Genomic DNA, 25,885 nt, shown 5'->3' with positions numbered 1-25,885 from the left:
CCTCACACCTGGAGAAACTGGTGAGGAAGGCAGGCTCTATTGTAGGCATGGAGCTGGACAGTCTGATATCCGTGGCAGAGCGACGGGCGCTGAGCAGACTCCTATCAATCATGGAGGATCCACTGCATCCACTAAACAGTGTCATCTCCAGACAGAGGAGCAGCTTCAGCGACAGACTGCTGTCACTGTCCTGCACCACTGACAGACTGAGGAGATCGTTCCTCCCCCAAACTATGCGACTCTTCCATTCCACCCTGGGGGGTAAACATTAATATTATTCAAAGTTATTGTCTGTTTTTACCTGCATTGTTATCACTCTTTAATTTAATATTGTTTTTTGTATCAGTATGCAGCTGCTGGAGTATGTGAATGACCCCTTGGGATTAATAAAGTATCTATCTATCTATCTCTGTGGTGGGTTGGCACCCTGCCCAGGATTGGTTCCTGCCTTGTGCCCTGTGTTGGTTGGGATTGGCTCCAGCAGACCCCCATGACCCTGTGTTCGGATTCAGTGGGTTGGAAAATGGATGGATCTATCTATCTATCTATCTATCTATCTATCTATCTATCTATCTATCTATCTATCTATCTATCTATCTATCTATCTATTTATCTATCTATCTATCTATCTATCTATCTATCTATCTATCTATCTATCTATCTATCTATCTATCTATCTATCTTTAGTGGAGTAAGATTTTTGTTCAAATATGCCCTACCACAGGGTATCGGGTTACAGCCAGGATTTATTCCCCGGATCACGTGTATCGTCTTTAATTGTTGTTTCTGTTGCTTTTGAATTACCATTTTCATTTTTCTGTTAGGTTTGTTTATTGTTTATTATTTGTGTCAAGTCCCTAAATGCTTAGCCGTCTCCTGTACTTTGTGGTGGAACCTCAGGAGGTGGGGCCACCTGGACATCACTGCTGCTTTTATCCTGAGGTTAGAGAGGGGAAGCCAGCAGTAGTTCATTGAGTGTTGTTTGGAGTTACTGTTTTTTTAAATGATTTTCTCTTTATTTCTGGCTTCTTGGATAAATTCACTTCTATTTCTGGATTTTTTTTGGTTTGTGTATTGATCCATTTTTGTTGCCCTTTTCACACGTTTAGTTTTATTTTTATTCTTTCTTGATTTTGCTGATAAATGTTTCTTTTTATTTCTTGCCTTTACTAGCCAGCATTTCACATCTTTTCTCTCCCTTGTAGGACATTTTTGCACTTTGCATTGCATTTTGAACTTTAAAAGCCAGTTCCCCATATTTGGACCTGCTTAGGCTTAAACCTGCAGGTAGTAGTTGGGACTGGCTGCCTAGGGATGAGCCTAGGAAAATGAGCTAGCAGTCCAGGGTTTTCTTTAAAGAAAAAACAAGAGAAGAAGCATTGTCAGAGTCAGAAAAGGGTCGAAACTGTAAGATCTACTGTACCGCACAGTCAAAAAATCCCAGGCAAGTGTTGAAACCGAAAAGAGAGAGTAACTATCACAGAAATGGCATTTGGAATCTGTAATGTTCTACAGGGAAATGATGTTTTAAACCTTTTGTGGGTTATGACCTCTGAAGACACACCACTAACAACAGAAAGACAAAATAGCCGCGATTATAAATCTTTCACTTATAAAAAAAAATCTTGGAGAGAGACAAGACTTTTTGAGAGAAACAAGACAATAAATTTTCAGAGAGATAATTTCACGTCCCGTGAGACGAGACTTTGTGCCAAGAGATGAACTGAAAACCTAACAGGTCCAAGCTGGGGCGGAAATAAAAGACAAACAGTAGAAGAAGAAAAGACAAAGAGTAGAAGACAAAGTAGAATGTCGTAAAGAGGTTCAAAAACGTTGGCGCGATACACATGCAGAGCAGGTTAGAGTTTATGAAAGTACTAAAATTCGAAAGGCTCAAAAAAATTGTAGTAGAGATCACATTAGCACAAACAAATGGAAAGCGAAAAGAGATCAAATATATGGACAAAGGTGATATAATATGACAGAAGTATGTAGATATTGTTCAGCTTTAAAATTTAAGTCGGTGACTTGTAGATCATCTAATTCGTGTTGCCATCAGGGAGAAGTAGTGTTTCTTCCCTAAAGAAGAGGCGGTGGGGGGGGGGGTTTCAAGGGGGGACATCTGACTCCGTGCGTAGCATCCAGGGGGTGCCAAATTTCCCTTCCCCATTGCATTTTGGCAAACAGGAGGGGCCGCGAAAACCCTAGCTACGCCTCTGATCTACAATAATCTGTATATGTTTGCAATGCTCAAAACGTAGATTTACACGATTCAGGATCATACGCTATGAGAATCTGTGGTCCCACAACAATTAAAGCTACTACAAGTTTAATTTCAAAGAAACCACAATTCAGTCAGGTTTATATTTATGATCACGGAGAAGCGATGCAACATAGAATCGAAAGAGTTAAATGATCAGATGTATTAGAAATTCTAGCCAATAATGGATACAAATCCATACATCCAAAAGTATCGCATTTTACACTAAATTTATCTGAAAAACGCGGACAAAGAAGTTTTCTTGGATTTCTATATGAATCCGAAAGATCAAAGTTGCGTATATAATAAACCAACATGTGACGAATTGTCAGCGATAATAGTTTAGAAAGACGGAGATATCAAAGACAGAGTTGATATTCGTGTTTATCACAAAGCACAGCCCGATTCGTCGCAAGCAGCAGATCCGGGAAATGACTAGCGCGTAGGACCTGCACGGGGGTTAGTGAGCGAAGCAAGTAGTGGGCAGAGCCCCTAGTAAACAAAATGGTGGTGATAATGGTACACAATAATTCATAATAACAAAAGTAAATCTAGTGGAACTAGTGGAAGATTCTGAAGATAGGACTAAAGGAACCCCTCAAATGAGTGCTTAACCACGCAAATTAGTGCAGAAGAACTCGTAAAAAATGAATAATGAACTCATTCATAGCAACATCTAGATGGGCCAATGAAGGTTCTGGCCTGCTTTGTGGGAATATTACGAGGCCTCACACCTGTTTTTGTCCTCTCTGTGACTCCTACACTCAGGACTAGGTTTGTTTTCTGGATTCCGACTCCTGACTAACGTCTTGGTCTTTGATTCTTGGTTGCCTCTCCACTTACTATTACTGACTACACCTTTGTCTAATAAGCCATCTTGTGATTTTATTGATTCCCACAATAATCCTTAGAAACTCCACACGTCTCTTCACAAAAATTAAACTCAAACTTCAGTTCAATTGCTACAAACATTGTGAGCATTGCCTTCATGTTGCTTGAATCTTTTTTTGCTCTCTTGTAGAACCTCACTGATTAAAGGTATACGGTCTTTTGAGAAAAAGCAAATGATATGCGTGGAAGTAGAAGAAGAAGTGTTCTATAAAAATATTGGGATTTTTTTACAATCAAAAGATGATCAGCAGAAACAACCGCCGAAATCAGAACCCCAAGGCAACAAACCGACAGCACAGAAAGTGGTGCTGACTACCCATCCTGACGTTCAGAAAGGTAACAATCAAAAGAACACTCCTGTCAGCAATCACACGACAATAAAAAAGCCTTATGTAGTAAAGGACTTCACTTTCTATCCCGTATGGCCCGATGAAGAGGAGTATCATCGTGACCCTGTGGTGGAAAGTCGGGTAAGAGCTCTAATCTCCCACTTCATTTTACAGTTGACCCTCCTGCCTACCATTACAGTTGGTATAAGAAAGAAATGCCCTGCAGGTAAAGTTGGAAGGATTGATGTTTGAGGACATCATCGTCTGGACCATAGTCAAGAATTTATTGTTTATTACTATTTTTTTTATACAGTGCAACTTAAAGTCTGTTCTCAAAAAATTAATTAGCATAATTGTCAGGACAGTAGAACGTTAACAATCAACTGAGAAAACCATTTTTTAATAAGGCAGAAGAAATTGTAGAACTGTAGTTAGTACCAGGATTGACCAACAAATGTGAACTCTGTAAATCAAAAGGAAACAAGAGTCAAAGTAGAGCAAAGAGGTAGAAACTTGTTAAGGGGAACCTAAAACTGGGAACACTTATGATGTTTGGGAAAACAAATCGATTCCCATCAAGGAGAAAATGGTGAAAATAAGCAATCCTTTATTTTTAGAGAAGGGAAAACAGTAGGGTCATGTCAAGTCAAGTGTGTTTTTATTGAAATCTCGTCAAGTACAATGTTCAGGGTGGGACGAAATTACATGCAAAATGTTCAGGATCACAATGCAAAACAACAACATATACTCTGACAAGATAGTGTATACAACATATAACTCAATTCATCATAGAGTGCAGTAGATAAGACACTGGACAATATATACAGTGCAATTGCAGTAATTGACAATAGCAGAAGGGCAAAGTTCAGCGGTTCAGTTAGCTGGGCTGGTAGCAGCTTGATAGTAACAACACTGTGTTTTAAAATGTGCAAGCTGGGCAGATAAAGCACATAGCGGATAACAAATTTAAAGTGGCAGTGTCACTACCTGCGAGGCATTACATGATATGCCTACTGGAATATACGGCCACACCAAAGTCGTCAGTATTCATGAGTCACCTGACCCTCACACAACCCTAACTTCAGCCATAGTGTAAGGATGTTTCACGAGAACGAAGAGCACAGAGCACCTTCAAAACGGGTGTGTTAAGAAGGATGCCAATGACCCGCTCTGTCAGGTGATGCCACTCATGTATAATGCCAAGGATGGTACACATCACAGGATTTGCGCAATTTCGCTTGCTCCTCAACGGAGTGGAGCTCTGGAGGTCTTCGGCTAGACTCTATTGAACTTGCAAGTTGTCCCACTCGCCCGCTTCTTGGATCTGACATCCGTGTACGACTCGCCCAGTGTGGGAATCTCTCTTCAATCTCCAAAAATATGTTGTGTCAGGGTGCAGGGATGACAGGTTGCAAAGCGGAGGAATAGTTAGGACACAAACCCGGGTCAACAAGCAGCCCGCTTAGGCAAAATTAAAAAAAAAAAAAAAGTAATTTGTCTTTTTGCCGTTTAAGTCAGGGGTCAGTCACATGGAGGTCCATCCGTTGGTTTGCTCTATTTGCAAATGGTGCCTTCTTCTGGGCAGCCGGGCTTCTTATGTCACATGGACTGGAAGGGGCGGGGCTAAGTGCCCTCACTGATGCTGCGAGGAGAGAAGGAGAAGAGAATGTTAGCAACAGCGCCCCCTTTCAGGCGATCACATACCTCGTGAGGAGCCCGTGAGGAGATGTGCATGTGTAACAAAGAGTGGCAGGCCGTGCATTTCACACCTAGGCCTTAAGTGGTGTCCTACCTGAATTAATCCACCTCTTAGTATCATCATTATGATGTCACGGTTATAGAAACTGTCAGTATTATACAGAAACGCAGTATAGCAGGGCATTGCATCACAGACAGGTGTCTCATGTATCGAGAATAAATGCCATTACTAAAATAAGGAACCCAATTAACACAATTCAACAAGTCTCCTTTCACTGCAGCCACAGATGCACCACATACATCACCTCTAGCAGAAGTACCAATATCAACCTAATAAAATGACAAAAATATCAAAAATATAAATAAAATGCATTGTACTCACCAAAAACACTGATTATTTGTACGCAAAATTCATCCTCCTTTCTTTCCTCAAGAACAGTTCAAATCACTCTGTTGTATAGTTTATTGGTGTGTTTCAGTTCCAACAATAAGTCCTTTTCCATCACCATGAAGGCTAATGCCGAAAGTCGAGTCTGTCCAGTCGTATATCTGACATAACTTTTAATTCCCTTTAGGGCTGAGAATGTCCGCCCGACAGAAGCACTGGACACTCGGATAGTCGCTGCCAAACAACCTCTGTCAGCCATTGTGGGTCGACACAAATATGTTTCAGCTTGAGCAAGTTGCGACAGATCGCTCTCTGACCATCCAATCACAGGACACGAAAATGCCAACATTATCGTATATATGCTAGATGGCCCCGGTGACCCCGACTTGAAATCTGATTGGTTAAAGCATCAGATTCATTGCCATCTATTTCAAGCCACAGGCGCCCACACTGTTGATTCTGCAGGCTCAAGGCAGATTTCTTTTAACCCTGGCAACACGTGATAGCTGAAATATGACTGGATAAAAGCTCTAACATAAACATAACCAACTGGGTGCAGCACGACCAAGAGAAAAGCTATGAAATGAAGAGAACAGACTATTGGGAATTATTTAATAAATATTCATGGAAAATATATATTAATAAAAAATAATAAAATATAACATAAGTCAGTGATTTTGACTTGTGTTTAGGCCAGCAGAAGAAGGCCTTGCTGGCCTTGACAGGCCACCACTCCGTAGACTCCGTAGATTGGACTCAACATTTTCACTTTTGGTCTGAGGCAGCACAAAAAAAGCTGTAGTAGGCCCTATATTCAGTGTGGCACCTCGGACATTTAAGGACATCACAGACCTGATGTTGCTCAGTCCCAGGTTTTTTTGCTGTACGATAGGTACAAGTGGATCGCGGGTGAAGTGAAAATTCGTTACACTTTTATAACAGCAGATAAACAAATCCACGGGGACGGAATCTGTGGAAAGCGACGATTGATTATAAGTAACTGGGAAAAGAAAAGTTCTTTACAGTTAGAGCAAGAGTTCCCAAAGTGGTCGATATTGACCCCCTGGGGTCGATTTGAACTTTCTAGGGGTCGATAGTTTCAATGAAAAGATTTGGGGGTCAACGACAGCAACAATAGACCCCCTTACTACTGCTATTGGTTTGTTACTTCAAAATATCTATGATTCCAATAGGTACCTAATTAAGAAGTAAAATCATTTAAAAAAAACACATTACATACCAAATTTGCGAACGAAAAGGTAAAATGTGTCATTAAAAGAGTCACACGTAAGAATGCATGAAAATACATGTAGCACAAACATGTCTGTTCATTGTCTTATCGAACATATCAAAGCAAGTGCGGATATGAAAAACCATTGCATGTAATTAGGGGGTCGACGGTTTTAAAAGTTTTTGGTAAAGGGGTCTGCGGCTGAAAAAAGTTTGGGAACTCTTGAGTTAGAGCTTATTGAAGTATTGGACTAAACCAGTTCCAAAGTATACAACAGTTTAAGTAATGTCACCACTTGCAGCCAAAGTCCTGAATCTTAACTTGGACTATCAGGTCAGGTACGGTCAGGTTGGGTAGCATGCACTGGTACAGCACATTGCCGCACCCACCACACAATGAAACAACTCCTGATCTCGGTTGGCAACCCCCCAGGCAGACACACGGTTCAGTCCCACCCTCTGGAAATGACCATCGTTCTGCCTCAGCCAGGTGTTACAACGGCGTCCCCTTGGTCTGGTCCTCAACTATGAGGGTCCTGTGAGCTGGATCACCCTCGGGTAATTGCGCCACACTGCCTTAGTGCCGTAAATGACGCTCCATCACAATGCAGGTCATGGGACTCCATGAGTAACCACTCATTCGACACAAAGTTAAACCAGCGGGACACAAAGATTCTCCGAAGAAGCACAGCACCAAAGGAGTCCAGTCTTCATCTCAGGTCACTGGAAAGCGTCCATGTCTTGCAACATGGACTATGGTGGTCAATACGAGGTGAGACACAAAAATAACCGAAATGGTAAAAAAAAATATTTATTGATGAATTACAGCATTCCAAACATTGTCACCTTCTATACGAACTTTTGTCATGTGAAGTTCTTTGTGCAAAATGCGTCTCACTGATTCCTTGTCAATACCAGACAACTCTGAGATAGCTCGAACACCTAGACGACAATCATTTCGAACAATCTGATTCACTGTTTTGATGTTTTCATCCATCCGAGACGAGCGTGGGCGACCTGGGCGTTGAATGTCTTTCACATTTTCTTGTCCTTCCTTGAAACGTTTGTGCCACTCAAAAACTTGTGTACGAGACAAACTGTTATCACCGTACACTGTTTTTCTCATTTCATAAGTTTCTGTGGCCGTTTTGTTCAATTTCGTGAGAAATTTGATGTTGATTCGCTGTTCGATTTTTTCGCTCGACATTATCGATTGTTGTGCAAATACTGACTGGGCTGTTCACAGGATATACGTAGCTGGTTTGTGGTTTGACAGAGTGTGTAGGAGGGGATATAGTTCTATGATTCATGTTCGGCCAACATCCAGACCGTTTTCCAAGAAAGCCCCCAAACCCAGTCCGGTTATTTTTGTGTCTCACCTCGTATACAACTCATTTGCCAGTGAACGCTATTTCAAGGGGAGGGAAACCCGACCACTTGGACCTGAATTTGCACATCAGAACAAGACGGTCCTCTCATCGCAGTCAAGTGTCACCTCCATCTGTGTTGGCCTGCTAGTTCATTCACTGGTCAGTCCAGACCATCGCAGATGCACTGAATAAAGGCTTTCGCTTTCTTCAGTGGACATCTTATTCTGATGGTGACCCTTAGAAGGACAGACTAAGGAAACACAATAGCCATTGCAAAGGCTCAGACTTCATGGCGACGTGGACAGTAGGATGGACCTCATGAGATAAACAAAATGGCTGTTGCAGCGCCTTTGACTTTTACAGTGTGGGCTTTTCATTTACAACAGACCTTCTGAATGAGTAGCACATGCCTGCTAATTGGTGTTTAGAAGCCATTAAGTTAGATAAATGATACAGAAGGCAGTAAGCCATATTGATCTTTGAAATCCATTTTTCTTTATCCACAGAACTGCCCGGTAAATCTAAGGAAGTCGGAGGTGAGTTGGTTTAAGGAAGCCTTCCTCCCCGATGTCGGACTCTTCATGCACAAAGAACATTTCAATGAGAAGGAGTGGAGGAGGCTGGAAAAGTTTAATCCTCCATACGGATGGATGGGGGCCGACTACAAAGGTGAACTGTTGTTTGTGGGCAACTTAGCTCGAATAGTGTGAGGCAGCCGAGCCACCAGCCTTGAGGGTCATCATGGAAAAGGTGCTGTTGTGGAATGTCCTAAGCCAAGAGAAGAAGTTAATGAATCAGATCAGGTTCCATTTAGTCTATCCAAGTTCCTTGAGAATTTCACAAAAGTTTAAAAAAAAAAAAAATCAGTGCCCTGGGCAAAGAATCAACTCCACCGAGAGGATGGAAACAATTAGAGCAAAAGAAAGGGGCATTTGAGGGACACAAGGCTGGGCTGAAATTACTGGAGCAACTCTTATTGTGAATGGCAGGCTGAAATTTGAAAGGTGCAGAACAGTAACATCACTAGGGTTGGTGTCACCCAGTGCAGTCACCAAGACCCCCCACATGGCCCTCTGGGGTGGCTTGATGACTGGAGCTTTTTAATAGATCGTACTTCAAAACAAGGCCACAAAGAACAATACAGAAAGAATGATAGACACTTGGAATAAGCTACCAAGTACAGTAGTGTGGTAGAGAGTAAGACTTTAGGGACTTTCAAAACTCGACTTGATCTTTTAATTGAATTAAGTGGATAGGACTGGTGATCTTCGTTGGGCTCAATGGCCTGTTCTCGTCTAGATTGTCCTAATGTTCTCATGTTCTAACATGCTGTGGCCGAGAAAAGAAGAGTCGGCGAGTCAAAAATCAGTTTGGGGTGCCAACACGACCCTCCCCGTTTAGTACTAATTCTACTATAAACAAAAAATGATGCATAATGGTGTGAAAAGAGCAGAATCGCTGCCACGTAGCAACATGCCCCCAGTTGTCAGGCTTCTGAATAAGGAGGTTCTGTCCTCAGATCGTCTCCCTGGTCAAAGGAGTTGCCATCCCTTTTAAAGCCCCGGGACAGGATGGGATGGAGTTAATTACCTTCACTGGGTGTTTTCTCCAGACTGTAGTAGAAGTACACGACAAGGCTGTTAGTGGCAGTGCCCCCTCTTGGCCCGATGTGGTTATTACATACCTGGGGAGAGCTTGGCTGGTGATCAGACGCACATGCCAGACAGTGCAGTGCTGTAATTCCATCTATTAATGCCGGGCAGATGCTTGATTGTTTCATCGAGCCGGGGGTGTCGACATCCCCTACCCCGTGGTGATTTCAGCCTGAAACACTACACAGCACGTTTTACAGAGAGCCACATGGGCAGGACCCCCTTTGATAGTATCACCCAGTGTGGTCTGCACCCCTCCCTAGTGACACCACTTGGGCAGAATCAGCCTACTGGTTGCGAATTTTCTTGTGCACTCACATGTACTGGAAAGGGGTGAACACAAAGAAGAAAACTCGTAGGGACCTAATCAAGAAGATTTGAAGTTGGATTTGCTACCAAAGGGGCTTCTGCAAAAGTACTGAATTAGGGGTCTGAGTACTTATATGCTTGGGCAGTTTTCACTTTGTCAGTATGGGTAATGGCACGTAGATTGATGGGCAAATATGGACAACATATCCATTTAGAGTGAAATCTGCAACACAATAAAGTGTGCAGGAAGTGAAGGGGTCTCAATACTTTGGAATTCCTTTGTAGATAACTTGATTTCTGCCTTCAAGTTGATTTCTGTCCATCCTATCCAAGGGGACTCTGACATTTTGTTTTAGTGCTTCACTGATTACACATCAGCTCCACAGCTCATTGTATAATTTACCTTTTAATTAATAAAATAGTTCTTGGGTTCTTTCAACTTGTACATTTAGTATATGGTACGATCCTCTTTTACTCACCTGAAAGTCGCTCAAATCTGCAAACAGGTCCTCAAGTAGTCAATATGAGCTCTTGAAACAGCAGCAGAGTGGCAGTCCAGGTGTTTCAGCTTCTTCTGCTACAAAGGAGAGTCCGACTGACTCCAAACACTGCAAGGAAATACTCCGGGCACTCCAAACAGCAAAACATAGAAGTGCCAGTGAGTGAGGCACTGTGTATTGCATGTGCGGGTCGACCCCACACTACCGGTTCCCTCCAGGAGTCTCCTGAACCCACCACTGCCAATAACATCCCTGATGGCTGAGCCTAGCAAATGAGGACACAGACATAGCAAGGGGTAGGTGCAAAAGTGACAAGTGCTTTTATTTCAAAGCAATTCAGAAACAAGGTGTCCAAAACAGTGCAGTGCTCAAAACGTTCTTCATAAGTAATCCATGAAAACAGGTGATGGTGGAAGTTAAGAAATGGGTCAATAAATAACTTACTAAAAACACTGGAGGTTAAAAGCCAGCGAAAGTCCACAAGATGATGTGCCCCAATTCTGCCCTTTCACACCCCTTTATCCTGTTCAGTACCTCGCAGGAGGAACAGGAGATGCCCACCGACGGGTGCAATCAACCTTCTTCCCCTGAGTGATGAATCACTGAGAGCTGATGGGGTGAAAGCTGTTTTCACTTGCAACAGATTGGATGTGAGAAAGAAGAAAATGGCTGACATTCTCCTCATTTTATTTTAGATGTAAAGGAAGCTGTGGAAGTGATACCTAGCTTAACTGAACAGAAGCTCTTGCTGACTCCTACAAGCAAGGATGGCTGCATCCGCTGTGCCGTAGTGGGCAATGGTGGAATCCTCAATGGGTCTCGGAAGGGGCAAGAAATTGATTCTCACGATTATGTCTTCAGGTTTGTTACTGCAGAGCTTTAGTTAAAGGAGGAGACCCAGTGAACATTTTATTGCCTGCTTAATACAGACATTCCAGACTGTGCCTGTATTTTGCCAATACAAGTAGAATTTTTGTGCAAGCTTTTTAAAGAAGTGCCTATAACTCAATGTAATACTCCGAGCCACTACTACGGGTGGAGTTTGGCATTTAGGCTGAGGGTGCCAGATGAACTAAAAGTCACACCATGTTGCTTCATATTTACATCACGTCTTCTTGTTCTTCATCCTTTCTCACTTCTACGTGGGGTCGATGTGCTTGATCAACCTTCTCCATGCAGTTCAGTCCTGCACCTCCTTGTCAGTCAGATCCTTTTTCTTCAGATCTTCTTTTACTTTATCCATCTGCCTCTGCTTTGGTCTGCTTCGCTTTCTCTGTCACTGTTATCTCCATGTCCATCACTCTTTCACTCACATATTCCTTGTCTCTCCTCATCACATGTCCATACCACTTCAGCCTACTTTTTTTTGCAACACCACACATCCATCTCAACCTTCTAATTTCTGCCACATTTAACTTCTCCTGCTGTGCTCCCTTTACTGCCCGTGTCTCAGCTCCATACATCATTGCTGGTCTTAGCACTGTGTTGAAAACCTCACCTTTAACCTTCGCCTTAATTCTTTGATCACTCAATGCCTTCTTCCAATTTTTCCATTCACAATGCACTCTGTGGCTTATCTCTGCATTGAATTCAAGATATTTCAACTTGTCCACTCTTTTCAATAGCTCTCATGCAGGCTAACTTCTGAATCCTGATCATCATTAAACCTCAGATATCCTGCCTTCTTCTTCCAGTTTATCTTGAGTCCTCTGTCTTCCAAAGCCCTTCTCCATTCTTCCAACTTCCTCTCCACTTCCTCCTTTCTGTATCGGTAAAAATAAAGCACCAAGGGGATCAGTCCTTTATCCCATGAGTCAACTCGCCCATAACCATATCCTAGAGGTAAGGACTTCAAGAAGATCCCTGGTGCAGACCTCCTCTAACTAAGATCTTGTCTGTTACCCCAACACTACTTTTAACTCAAGTCCTCACTCCCTCATACACTTCTTTAACAATCCTCACACTTCTCTGGTCCTCCTTTATCTCTCGTGCACCTCCAGACCTCTTGACGTGGCCCTCGATCATAAGCCTTGTTCAAATCAATAAACACATTTACATATTTAATCACGTCCCAAGTCAAGTAAACACATTTACATCTTCTTATATAATATGCTACCATGGTTGTCCGTTTGTCTGTCTAGGATTTTATATCACCTGTAGCTCGCAAACCATTTGAATGATTGACCTGAAATTTGGTACACATATACTACGTGACGTCTACTGTCCGCTTTCAGAGTGAAGATCGACCTCCAAGGTTACTCCTCTTTTTATTTTTATTTTATTTTAATGTAGAATCAACTCTCAGCAGCGGTCAGCAGGCGCAGTATGGACGCCGTTCTCATTCCTACCACCTTCACCGTCACTTCCTCTACCTCTTCATATCTTAAATCATTCTTGAGGCAGATCGAAGACTTAAGTGCCAGTTGAAGTGAAAAAATTAAAGAAAACGTACTAAGTAATTGCAACACAAACACTGACTTAATCAGTTTTAACATGAAAAGACGCAAACAAAAGAAGAGAAGAAGTGGGCCGCTAGGGTAGAGAACAGAAGAGCTGCTCAGGAAGCAGCAAGCGTGTCAACCTCTAAGCACATGAATGATAAACGTAATAATCCTCTTTAATAAAACCCCTTTGTGCGTCCAGGTGTCCGTGTGTGTATGTCTTCTGGTGAAGTGCGCATGCGCGGAGCACGGTGTGATGTGCGATATTACTGTCAGAGAAAGTTACAGGCGTTTTACGGAAATACAAACCAGTATTACTGCGAGGGGAAATTAAAGGTACACAATACAGTGACGCATATTACAGCCACATACAAGCCAGTATTACTGTCAGAGGAGATTTAAGGCATATTACCGACACGCATGCCTGTATTACCGCCAGAGAAAATTAAAGGTATATTACGGACGTACAAGCCAGCAGACGTACAAGACAGTATTACTGTCACAGAAAATTAAAGACACACAATACACGGCGGCATCCCACGAAGAACGGTCAGCTCAGCAAGTAAACATCAACAAAAGAAAGGCTGAAAGAAAGAAAAATACGACCAACAAAAAGAATGAAGTCAAAGTCCCTTGCCATTTAATATAGACTGTTCCTACTAATGTTTATGCACTACTGTTCTAGCGCCCATTATTGTAACGGGCTAAATGACTAGTAGTAATAATAATTCTTTGCATTTATATAGCGCTTTTCTCACTACTCGAAGCGCTCAGCAATTGGAGGTTAAGGGCCTTGCTTAAGAGCTCAACAGAGCAGAGTCCCTTTTGGCATTTACGGGATTCGAACCGGCAACCTTCTGATTGCCAGTGCAGATCCCAAGCCTCAAAAAGAGTCTGAAAACTAGGAATGCTCAAGTCAAGTGTATTCACTGCACATTATCGTGCAGTGAGCCATTACTGGTATTTATCCATCCATCCATCCATCCATCCATTTTCTTCCACTTATCCGAGGTCGGGTCATGGGGGCAGCAGCTTGAGCAGAGATGCCCAGACTTCCCTCACCCCGGCCACTTCGTCTAGCTCTTCCGGGAGAATCCTGAGGCGTTCCCAGGCCAGCCGGGAGACATAGTCCCTCCAGCGTGTCCTGGGTCTTCCCCGGGGCCTCCTCCCGGTTGGACATGCCCGGAACACCTCACCAGGGAGGCGTCCAGGAGGCATCCTGATCAGATCCCCGAGCCACCTCATCTGACTCCTCTCGATGTGGAGGAGCAGCGGCTCTACTCTGAGCCCCTCCCGGATGACTGAGCTTCTCACCCTATCTTTAAGGGAGAGCCCAGACACCCTGCGGAGGAAACTCATTTCAGCCGCTTGTATTCGCGATCTCGTTCTTTCGGTCACTACCCATAGCTCATGACCATAGGTGAGGGTAGGAACATAGATCAACTGGTAAATTGAGAGCTTTGCCTTATGGCTCAGCTCCTTTTTCACCACGACAGACCGATGCAGAGCCCGCATTACTGCGGACGCCGCACCAATCCGCCTGTCGATCTCACGCTCCATTCTTCCCTCACTCGTGAACAAGACCCCAAGATACTTGAACTCCTCCACTTGAGGCAGGATCTCGCTACCAACCCTGAGAAGGCACACCACCCTTTTCCGGCTGAGGACCATGGTCTCGGATTTGGAGGTGCTGATTCCCATCCCAGCCGCTTCATACTCAGCTGCGAACCGATCCAGAGAGAGCTGAAGATCACAGCCTGATGAAGCAAACAGGACAACATCATCTGCAAAAAGCAGTGACCCAATCTTGAGTCCACCAAACCGGACCCCCTCAACACCCTGGCTGCGCCTAGAAATTCTGTCCATAAAAGTTATGAACAGAATTGGTGACAATGGGCAGCCCTGGCGGAGTCCAACTCTCACTGGAAACGGGTTCGACTTACTGCCGGCAATGCGGACCAAGCTCTGACACCGGTTGTACAGGGACCGTACTGGTATTTAATAAAGCATATTTACATCACGTTCCAACTATCATAAAATGTTTGTAATATAAAATTACAATTAAAGCAAATCTTATATTACTTTACGATATTAAAATAACGATATTTAAATGGCAGAAAACATTGCTTTTCTTTGGTTTGCTTGCCTACTTTTTGTAATTGTGGCCAATTTAATCACTTATTTATTTAAAACATTATAAAATGTAGGAACTCACTAATAGATGTCTGGACTGTGTAGAAATGAGCTCGACATGAAAAATGCCAAACATATCCTTTAAGGAAAGGCGAGATGCAGGAGGCAGTTGCTTAGGGCAGGGCAGACGTATTGCGGTATTTGCTGATTATTATTTACATATTTACATTGCCTGTGGCCTTAAATTGTTTTTTGACAAAATAAACTCCTTTTATTTGAGATTTATCTATACTAATAAAAGGCAAAGCCCTCACTGACTGACTCATCACTAATTCTCCAACTTCCCGTGTAGGTAGAAGGCTGAAATTTGGCAGGCTCATTCCTTACAGCTTACTTACAAAAATTAGGCAGGTTTCATTTCGAAATTCTACGTGTAATGGTCATAACTGGAACCTGTTTTTTGTCCATATACTGTAATGGAGGAGGCAGAGTCACGTATTGCGTCATCACGCCTCCTACGTAATCACTTGAACTAAAAACAAGGAAGAGATTTACAGCACGAGTCAAACGCGGGAACGAAGGTAAATGACGTTAATTTTTGAGTGTCTTTTAATACTGTGTAAGCATACATATTAACACATGTGCAATTAAACGTGTGCATTTACGGGGTGATTTCTCAGGCTTAAAAGCTCGCCTTTTCTCAAACGCGGGAACAAAGGTAAATGACGTTAATTTTTGAGTGTCTTTTAATACCGTGTAAGCATACATATTAACACATGTGCAATTAAATGTGAGCATTTACGGGGTGATTTCTCAGGCTTAAAAGCTCGCCTTTTATTAAAAAGGTAAATGCTAACTGTTTTCATTCTGAAGGGCACAAACCACGTTGGATTTTGTAATGATAGTTGATTAGTAAGGTCTATTAAGGGATACTTACAGAATGATTAGTAATGCCTGTGAATGCCGATGCAAGTAGGAGAATGGGTGTGAACTAAAGAACGATTAGTAACTTGTACAGTAAATGTCTCTAAAGTCTGTCTATTAAAAAGTTATTATATCTTTCAATCCTGTGTATTGATTAAACTACGAACCTAACAAGATCACTACATGGCGTCAGAAGTGGCGGATTGGAAGAGGAATCTGAAGAAGAGGTTCAGCTTTTGAACGAGTCGCGTGTCTGTGAGTAACCCGAAAACGTGATCAGAAAGCGCTAAGACGTTCTAGCAAAAGAGAAATAAAAATATGTTAGGATTACAGCCCCCACCAAATCTCCAGTTAAAGGGAAATGTAGCTGAAAATTGGAAAAGATTTAAACAGAGATTCGAGTTGTATCTTGCTGCGATTGAAGCAGATAGGAAAAGTGAAAAAATGAAAGCGTCTATGCTTCTACATGTAATTGGCGAAAAGGCGCTAGAGGTGTATAACAATTTTCAGTTTGAAGAAGATGGAGACAATATGAAATTGAACAAAATAGTAGAAACATTCGAAACGTATTGCAACCCAAAGCGCAATGTGACGTTTGAGCGGCACAAGTTTTTTTACGTTTCCAGAAAAGCGGAGAAACAATAGACCAGTATGTGACGGAATTGCGTAATAGGAGCTGTTCTAAGAAGAAACCGTCAAGACATCAAAGGACCAATAATCTCTAATCAGAACACTAACACCAGCGAAACAAATATTAACGAGAAAACAAGTATAAATCAGGAAAGAACATCTCAACTGCAAACACAATTAACCAGAATATCAAAATGTCAAGTAAAACCACCAGAACGACTCATTGAGACATGTTGAGGATTAAAGGAACATTTTCAATTAAGAAATGCTGAATTCCTTTAACAGTTGTGCTTTTTATACATAGTTTGAATGCTGGATGCATGCCTGAAATGTTCTGGATAGTTCAGTTGTTTGAAGTGATAAAGAATTAAACGTGTGCATTTACGGAGTGATTTCTCAGACTTAAAAGCTCGCTTTTTATTAAAAGGTTAAATGCAAACTGTTTTCATTTTGAAGGGCACAAACCACGTTAGATTTCAGCCGTTAAACGCGCAAAAATGTCAGTACACCAGATAAATAAGCGCAACATATTATCAGTTGTATTGTATGCTTACAATACATATAGAAATGTGTTAATCGTTAACTAATAGTATGGGATGGTGTTTTTCGACTCGCGCCTTGATTTAAACGATTCCATGTGTTGGTAGGTTTGCGTAGCTTATTGTCAATATCTTTACACCTCTTTTTAAGACTTATTGACTGAAACGGGCTTTCATGAAAAAACTTAGGGCTTTGCTACAAGATGCACCCTCCACAAGTTAAGGAAGTAAAAATAAAGGTATATATTTCTGTTTTATTTAAACCTTTTAAGTTCGTATGCATAGCCCCATTTGGCTGTTTTAGGTTTTTTTTTTTCTTCAGTAATATTTAATCTCCTTAAAGAAAAACAACATATGCATTTTACTTTTTTTGTATCTCTTTAGTATATTTTAGTGTAAGAGGATAACGAGTATTTAAACCTTTTATGTTACTTTATAGTTATTTTACACAATGTTGAAAAATTAATAAGAAAGCTACATATTTTGGCAGCTGCTGCTTTAATTTTCAATGAAATGAAAAAAGCTCTCCAAGAGAAAACCTCAATGAAGAAGAAACAGTTTGCACTATCTAAAAATCAGAAACCCTCATTTATAAAGGTTTGCTGCAGATGACTTAACTGAAAATAAATGAATAGTTCCTATGTGTATAATACATATTTATGTATTTTACTTATGCCTTTATTCCAGCAACTTGCAACATCTGAGGTACAATTTGTTACATTACTTTTGTTTTTTGCAGCACAGGCAGGTGAAGTGACTTCCTCAGGGTCACACAGTGGTGTCAGTACCAGGATTTGAACTGACAAGCTCCGGGTTTGCTGAAATATTACTGAAGAATGAAAAAAAAACGAAAACGGGCAAATGGGGCTATGCATACAAATGTCCATCCATCCATTATCCAACTCGCTATATCCTAAATACATGAGCCAATCCCTGCCAACACAGGGCACAAGGCAGGAAACAAACCCCGGGCAAGGTGCCAGCCCACCGCAGGGCGCACACACCCACACACACCCACACACCAGGGACAATTTAGAATCGCCAATGCACCTAACCTGCATGTCTTTGGACTGTGGGAGGAAACCGGAGTACCCGGAGGAAACCCAGACAGACATGGGGAGAACATTCAAACTCCACACAGGGAAGCGAACCCGGGTCTCCTAACTGGCACCTTTCACTGCACCACCATACTGCCTGCATACAAACTTAAAAGCTTTCAATAAAACAGAAATATATACCTTTATTTTTACTTCCTTAACTTGTGGAGGGTGTATCCTGTAGCAAAGCCCTAAGTTTTTTCATGAAAGCCCCTTTCAGTCAATAAGCCTTAAAAACAGGTGTAAAGCTAAACTTGCAGCACCGCTAATCAATTACACTTGCCTAAGGCCTCTTCTAAGGGGACATACTGTGGGATCTGGGCATCCGTCAAAGCACCAATCACAGGCCCGATTAGAAAGCGGGAAGCTGTGATTTGTCGTCTCCCTCCCATGTAACAATCACAGCCCGTGTTACAACACACTATGTATGTATGTGTATATGTATATGTGTGTGTTTATGAATGTGTGTATATGTATGTGTATATATATGTTGATATGTGTATATATATATATATATATGTATATATATGTGGATGTATATATGTATATATATATATGTATATGTAGATATGTGTATATATGTATATGTATATATATGTTTACATAACCTCTTTAACACACTACTTCTCCGCTGCGAAGCGCGGGTATTTTGCTAGTTTCAATAATATAAGGTATCCATTAGGGTGAGCCGCATATAGTTAAGAACCAGAGGTCAACATCAAGAGCGTGTAACTCCTGATGTTAACCTCTATGTCAGGGGCTCAGCTGAAGGTGAGGATTATTTGAATTATCTGAAGAGCTGAATCCTACTGTAAACACACGCTTTTAATACATGCGGGCTTTTACAAAGTTCATAATGGTGCATTCTTACACTGCTGTTGCTTCAGCAGATCATATTTATAAGACATTTACAAATGATTACCTTCATAGTTTGTGCGCATCTACTCAGGTGGCTCAGCTGAAATTTTGTGCTCACCTGAAACATGTGCTGACAAAGCGTTAAAAAATTTCTTAAAAATTAGGTAAAGAGTACGGTAATCCTTAAAACTTTAAAATGACTATTATCTCTCTATTATAATTTTAAAAATCCTGGGACGAGACAAGACTTTTTCAGAGAGATACTTTCATGTCCTGCGAGACGAGACTTTGTGCCAAGAGATTTAACCACACCTGGGGCCGGAAATAAAAGACAAAGAGTAGATGACAAAGTAGAACGTAGTAAACAGTTCAAAAACGTTGGCGCAATACACATGCAGAGCAGGTTAGAGATAATGGAAGTACTAAAATTCAAAGTCTCAAAAAAAACTGATAGTACAGATCGCATCAGCGCAAAAACAAACGGAAATATTTTATTTGGATTTAAACTTTAAGTCGGAGACTTGTAGATCGTCTAATTTGTGTTGCCATCAGGGAAAAGTAGTGTTTCTTCCCAATGAACAGGCGTATCCATCCATCCATCCATCCATCCATTATCCAACCCGCAATATCCTAACCACAGGGTCACAGGGGTCTGCTGGAGCCAATCCCAGCCAACTCAGGGCGCAAGGCAAGAAACAAACCCCGGGCAGGGCACCAGCCCACCACAGACAGGCGTATCTGCGAGAATTAAAAGATTTGTTGTTTGGGGAAAGTGAAATCCACATATGCGAGCGGCAGAGACATGAAGTTACTGGTGTGTAGCACAGGCAGGGGGGTTGGCGAGCGAAGCAAGCAGGGGGCGAAAAAAAAAAAAAAAAGCATGAAATACCCCTAAAGCAAACATAATTTCTATGACATCATGAAGTGGCAAAAGACTGTTAATTCACAGACACCACTTGTATTCTCTTTTAAAAAACACATTTTTCATTTATTAAATGTTTTAAGTATTTCAAATCAGTATTGGACTCCTTAAAAAAAATGCAGATCTTTCATAAAAACATTAATCTATTAATATAAATATATGGTACATCTATGTAAAAATATTAGAAAATATGTTTATATCTATAGAGTCCATCCTACATACTTACACAGTATATAGAGTATATCCTACATACTTACGTAAATCAAACAAAGTTTTAAACATGTGACACTGCTACCACATATTTAAAAAATATTCTCCAGACAGATTGTGGCAGACTTTAGGATGAGAAGAAAAAGCTGTCCCTAGTGCATTCCTCATAAATGATGAACCTGTGGAGAAGGTCTCCAGATTCAAATTCTTGGGAGTGAATATCTCAGAGAAGTTTTCTTGGGCCGCACACACACACACATACACACGCACATGCACACGCATACACACACACACACACTTCAATTACCATTGATTACCATTAGAAGACCAAAAGTGGGCAGGGCTGACCCAGAACCTTCTTGTGAGCTTCTATCCATGCATTGTGGTGGCTTGGAAAGAGGTACCAGCAAATGCCAGAGGGGGATCCATGTTAATAAAAATACGGATCAAGTGATACTTTTCGAGGGTTTTGGCACCCATTGTGAATTTCCCCTTGGGATTAATAAAGTATCTATCTATCTATCTATCTATCTATCTATCTATCTATCTATCTATCTATCTATCTATCTATCTATCTATCTATCTATCTATCTATCTAGTGGATTGCTCAGGTGCCAAGGGCAATGATGATATGCTGGTGTGCCAGAAGTGATTACTCTGGGGGCATTAGTCCAATAGTGAGTACAAGTAAGACTCCAGAGGGGTTTTCCTATAACTCTGATTTATGGACATGGGGATTTCTGTGGTTGGATATTAAACACTTACTGCCAGAGAAGAAGAGCCGAACTTTCCAATTTTTTGATCCTGTCTCACTCCTCTGTAAATGTAGCTTTGCAGACATTTTGCATGTCTTGCGATGGATGAAGTGCTTTAAACATTCCACTTTCCATTTATAGGGTGAATGGTGCAATAATCAAAGGATTTGAAAAAGACGTTGGTTCAAAAACTTCATTTTACGTCCATACGGCACACACAATGACAGCCTCACTCTACGTCTATAAGAAGAACGGCTTTACCAAAGTGCCAGTGGATAAGGTAATTCTAGGTGAAGCAGCGCCTGCAGGCAAAGCCCATAGGGGGTCTGTGTTGTAGAGAAGCGACAGTATTTTTTGCACCCTTGCGTTTTAGTTATATCATCTACAATATCTTCAGAAAGAATGGAAAATTTGCCAATGTTTGATAATAAGAACATTTTAATAGGATGACCATAGTTCTCCAACAAAAATGGTGTCCCTACAAATTGCATGTAGTTTTCTTTTTATCCAAAGAATAAAATGAAAAAAAGACTCAGACAGTATTAAAGACCCCTTCCCTACTGCTTAGTTGAACAATCTTTGGCTATGACGATGGCCTCCAAATGTTTCTAGAAACCATCTAGAACCATCTATGTCATTTAGACCATCTAACCATCTAGAAGTTTCTTGCACATTTCTGCTGGTCATCTCTCTTACTCTTCAGCTGAAATTCCTTCTCACTCTTGAATGCTTTTAAGATTCCTCCTTTAGAAGATTCAGTTCTTTCCAAACTGAGATTGGGACTCATCACTGGCCAGTTGAACACAATCCCTTTTTCCCTTTTGTAACCGTTCTATTGTGCTTTTGGATTGTTTTGGGTTTTTGTCCTGCTGGTGTACCCATGAATTTTGACCCATAACACTGGGTAGTACATTCCCTTCTACTCTTATTTCATGCTTCCCTTAATTTGTTTAAGATCTCCAGTACCAAAAAGCAGCATTTCAGCTCCATGACATTATGGAACCTTAACCATCTTTAATTGAAGGTACATATCACACTGCGAGGTGAACTTTTTTTTTAATAACCTCAGTTTACAATCTACAAATAAACTGATTGTTCTTCATTGCCAAAGAGATCACCTCTGGTTTAATCGTTCCACAATTTGGTTTCTTTAGGTAGGCTTTGGAAGGGTCAGATGTGCCATTTTTGCCTTGTATTCTCCCCTACCATAATCTATTGTATATGATGGAGGAGCGAAAGCTTTAGATTTGTCAAAAAATTTCGATCTCCAGTTTTCGCCGGATCTCAACATTTTAGGGTCCCCTGATACCAGGGACGTGCGGTCAGGGGAGGCCTGTCATCATGAAAAGTAAGAAAAACTAATAATGATAACATAAAATAAATGTGTCCACTAGTTTGAGCTATAAATTTGTGTTCTGTATGATTCCGATAATTTTTCCCTTACCTCGTACTGAGCTCTCCCTCACACACTGGGCAGATGCATGCAGTTGGCGCTGCCTGTTTCTGTCTCTCTGTATGTCGCCAATATGTTTGCAGACTCGTTTGTTATACAACCTGACTTTTCACAGTCTGTCTAATATCTTTAATGAATGTGTGTGACATACTTAGTCTTGCTGATCGGACATAAAACTGCAGTGAAAAGGCACAAGGTGAGGCAGCCCTGAAGGGGGTGCATGTCAGCCCAACAGGTGCTCTGATGCTCTCAACCTCTGTCTTATCTACTGCATTGTCAGAAATGAACAGCAAATGAAAGAGACCATTTTTTAACACATTAAACGCAATCATTCGTTGGCTAATTCGTATCATACGAGCTCAGGCAATGTCTTGCAGGCGAGTCACATTTCACTGTGATGAGAATCAAGCGCTTCCAGTCAAATCATCTGAACCTTTCAAAAGGCTTTCAACAGTCGTGTCATGAGAACTTTTCAGCTTTCACATAAGAACATAAAGAATATGACAAATTCAGAGAAGACCATCAGTCCATCAGACTCGTTTGTTTAGCTAAGAGCTCAGCTGTCTTGATATCTCATCCAGGTTCTTCTTGAAAGTTGTCAAGGCTTCTTTATCAACTCCATGTCTCGGTAGTTTGTTCCAGACTCCCATAACCTGTTGAGTAAAGAAGTCCTAAATGCACTTCCCCTTAATTATCTTTGCGGTCCACGAGGACACGATTCATCATTACGTTGAAGGAATTCTGCAGGATTTACTTTGTCAATGTCTTTGAGAGTTCTGAAGACCTGAATTAGGTCCACATGGAGCTTCCTCTGCTTGAGACTAAACAGGTTTAACTGTCACATTAGGACATGTCCTCATGACCCATGATGCAACTGCTTGCTCTCCTCTGCACAGCTTCCAGTGATGCTATGTCTTTCTTGTAGCGTGGTGACCACAACTGCACACAACACTCCAGACGTGCTCACTAGTGTGTGTTATACAGTCTGAGCATACCTTCCCTTAATTTACATTCAGCCCTTTTATTATATAACCTAATATTTTATTTGCATTTTTAATCGCTTCTGCGCATTGCTCAGAAGATGAAAACATGGTGTCAACATAAACCCCTAAATCCTTTTCAGAGGTCTGCTACTGTAGCTCAGGTGTCTCCCATCTTGTGTCTATACTTGACAAGCCTTTCATCCACGTCTAGCACTTTCCACTTTTCAACGTTAAACTCCATTTTCGAAGTGTTTATCCAGGTCCTTTTGAATCGTTTTTTGTCGTCTCCTCACTGTCTTGACAATTCTCCAATTTCAGTGTCATCTGAGAATTTTACAGGTTTATTATCTACACCATGTCAATGTCATTAACATAAATCAGAAAAAGTAACAATCCAAAGGACCACCGCCATTGATGAGCTCACTCCACATGGAACATTCTCCTCTTATCTGTACTCTTTGTCTCCTGTCGGTTAACCATCTTGAGATCCAGCTTTGTAAGCTACCTCTGATACCTACAGCTTCTAGTGTCACACTAGTAGACTTAGACCATTTGCACACCTTTCGCTTTGATATAGTTTGTGTACATATTATTTTTATGTTAGACTTGATGTACCTAAAATGCATGGGTGCTAATAATATTGATGACATCTGTCGTAACAAGGTTTTGCTAAATTCTTTCTTGCTTCATGCAATTTTCTCATTTTCAAGCAAATCTGGTTGCTGATGATTGCTCTTGCAGCCATTGTTAGTTCGGCTCTTCTGAGAATTGAGCAGATGTGCTTTCCTGAAGTGACAGCAACTTATCATTTCATAATTGAGTCAATCGATAATCATTGAAAAAGCCTGGAGAGGCATGAAAACCCATAAAATCAGCAAAGTATGGCGGGCGTCACACTACTCTCTGATTTGTTTGATTTCCTTCTCACAGGACACAAAGTTTATTCTGCTCCCAGAAGGTCGTCGGGATTACGAGTGGATGAAAGCCCTCTACCAGAATACAACGGTTTCTAAAGGGCACTTTCACAGAAAACGGTAAGATTGTGTGGTATGTAGAAGTACCCGGCAAAGAAACACTTAACAGACATTATATTGTACTGTATTATAATTTAATTTTATCCATTATTTGTGAATGCACCTTTAGGATTGCTGCAATTTTGTGGTGCTAAGTGCAATGGCAATAAAAGGAATCTGATCTGATCTGATTTGCTTGAATGTTTGTCACGTGTTTTGCTTAGTAATTAAATTAGGCTCCATTTGTGCCATAAAGGATCAATGGCATAGCACCAGAATACGTGAGTGAAATCCGTGTATTGTATATTCCTTCAAAGTATTAATTTGGCAACCTGGAGAATCGTGAAAGGCTGTGACAGGAGGGAACTTTTTCACACAGCAGATGTCTAATTGTTCAGAAACTACTAGAAAGACAAAGAAAAGGCACCAGAGTTACCTTACATGGGCTTCAGACTTTCTCAGTTGTGTAAACGTATCAGAACTGCACCACTTATGAATGTTTTCGGCACACCGGCATTAAGGCTACCCTTTATATTAAACAGTCACCAGCATCTGAGCTCAGACCAAATATTGCAAACTACTTACTTTGAAATCTTGACTCCTGGGCTATGATTTGGCTCTGACGTCACCCCACTTTGACCCTTGCTTAGTCTTTTTGACTCTGCTCTTTCTCCTAATCATCACCCTTTATGTGTTTCACGAAGAGATGATTAGCTCTCAAGAATTTCAATATCTCACAAACGTGCTGAATATGGTGGAAGGTATCTTAATATCTATAACTCATTTTACCCCAAATAACCAGGCAGGAGGAAGCTCGTTCATTGCGTCTTTAATTTCTCTTCATGAAGAGTAAAGCACCCTGTTAACATTGTCTACTAAGGGGTGGTTCCCCAAGCAGAGATGCCACGGAGTGATCGCAGAACTGTGACAGAGAGTCATTCTTAGAGATAACTGAATTTGCATAACTGTGAAAAATTAATGCTTACTCTGATTGGTTCATTGGCTTACATACCCAAATAAAAGTCTTATTTTACTACATTCTGGTCAAATCAGTACATACCCCCAACCTAACCTCACCTCACCTGGTCCTATCCATGTCTCTTAAGCTCAGCTTTTATTCTTCTATGGAAAACTGTGATGTGACAACTGGTCAGTCTTATGTAATAGAACATGACATCAGCCAATTTCCTGAACCACCTCATTCTATCTCCTTGTTGCTTACACACCCTTTCTCTGTTTTAATTATACGTTTAACCCTTTATGCTACTTTGAAGATGAATGCTAGATTTTAATATGGGCA

General features: G+C 41.2%; 1 protein-coding gene across 1 annotated transcript in view; it reads left to right on the top strand.

Moving 5' to 3' along the window:
• LOC114664598 (alpha-N-acetylgalactosaminide alpha-2,6-sialyltransferase 1-like) overlaps positions 1–25,885 on the top strand; it is a 45,719-nt gene that overhangs the window by 15,992 nt on the left and 3,842 nt on the right. The window contains exons 2-6 of the mRNA XM_028818780.2: positions 3,282–3,621; positions 8,673–8,835; positions 11,323–11,488; positions 21,278–21,416; positions 24,503–24,606. Of these exons, the coding sequence (XP_028674613.1) occupies positions 3,282–3,621; positions 8,673–8,835; positions 11,323–11,488; positions 21,278–21,416; positions 24,503–24,606 (912 nt within the window). The remainder of the gene's footprint in view (positions 1–3,281; positions 3,622–8,672; positions 8,836–11,322; positions 11,489–21,277; positions 21,417–24,502; positions 24,607–25,885) is intronic.

Source organism: Erpetoichthys calabaricus, chromosome 14, assembly GCF_900747795.2.
Source record: "Erpetoichthys calabaricus chromosome 14, fErpCal1.3, whole genome shotgun sequence".
Lineage (NCBI taxonomy): Eukaryota > Metazoa > Chordata > Cladistia > Polypteriformes > Polypteridae > Erpetoichthys > Erpetoichthys calabaricus.
Note: the sequence above shows the minus strand (reverse complement) of the source record. Positions and strands in the feature narration are given on the sequence as shown.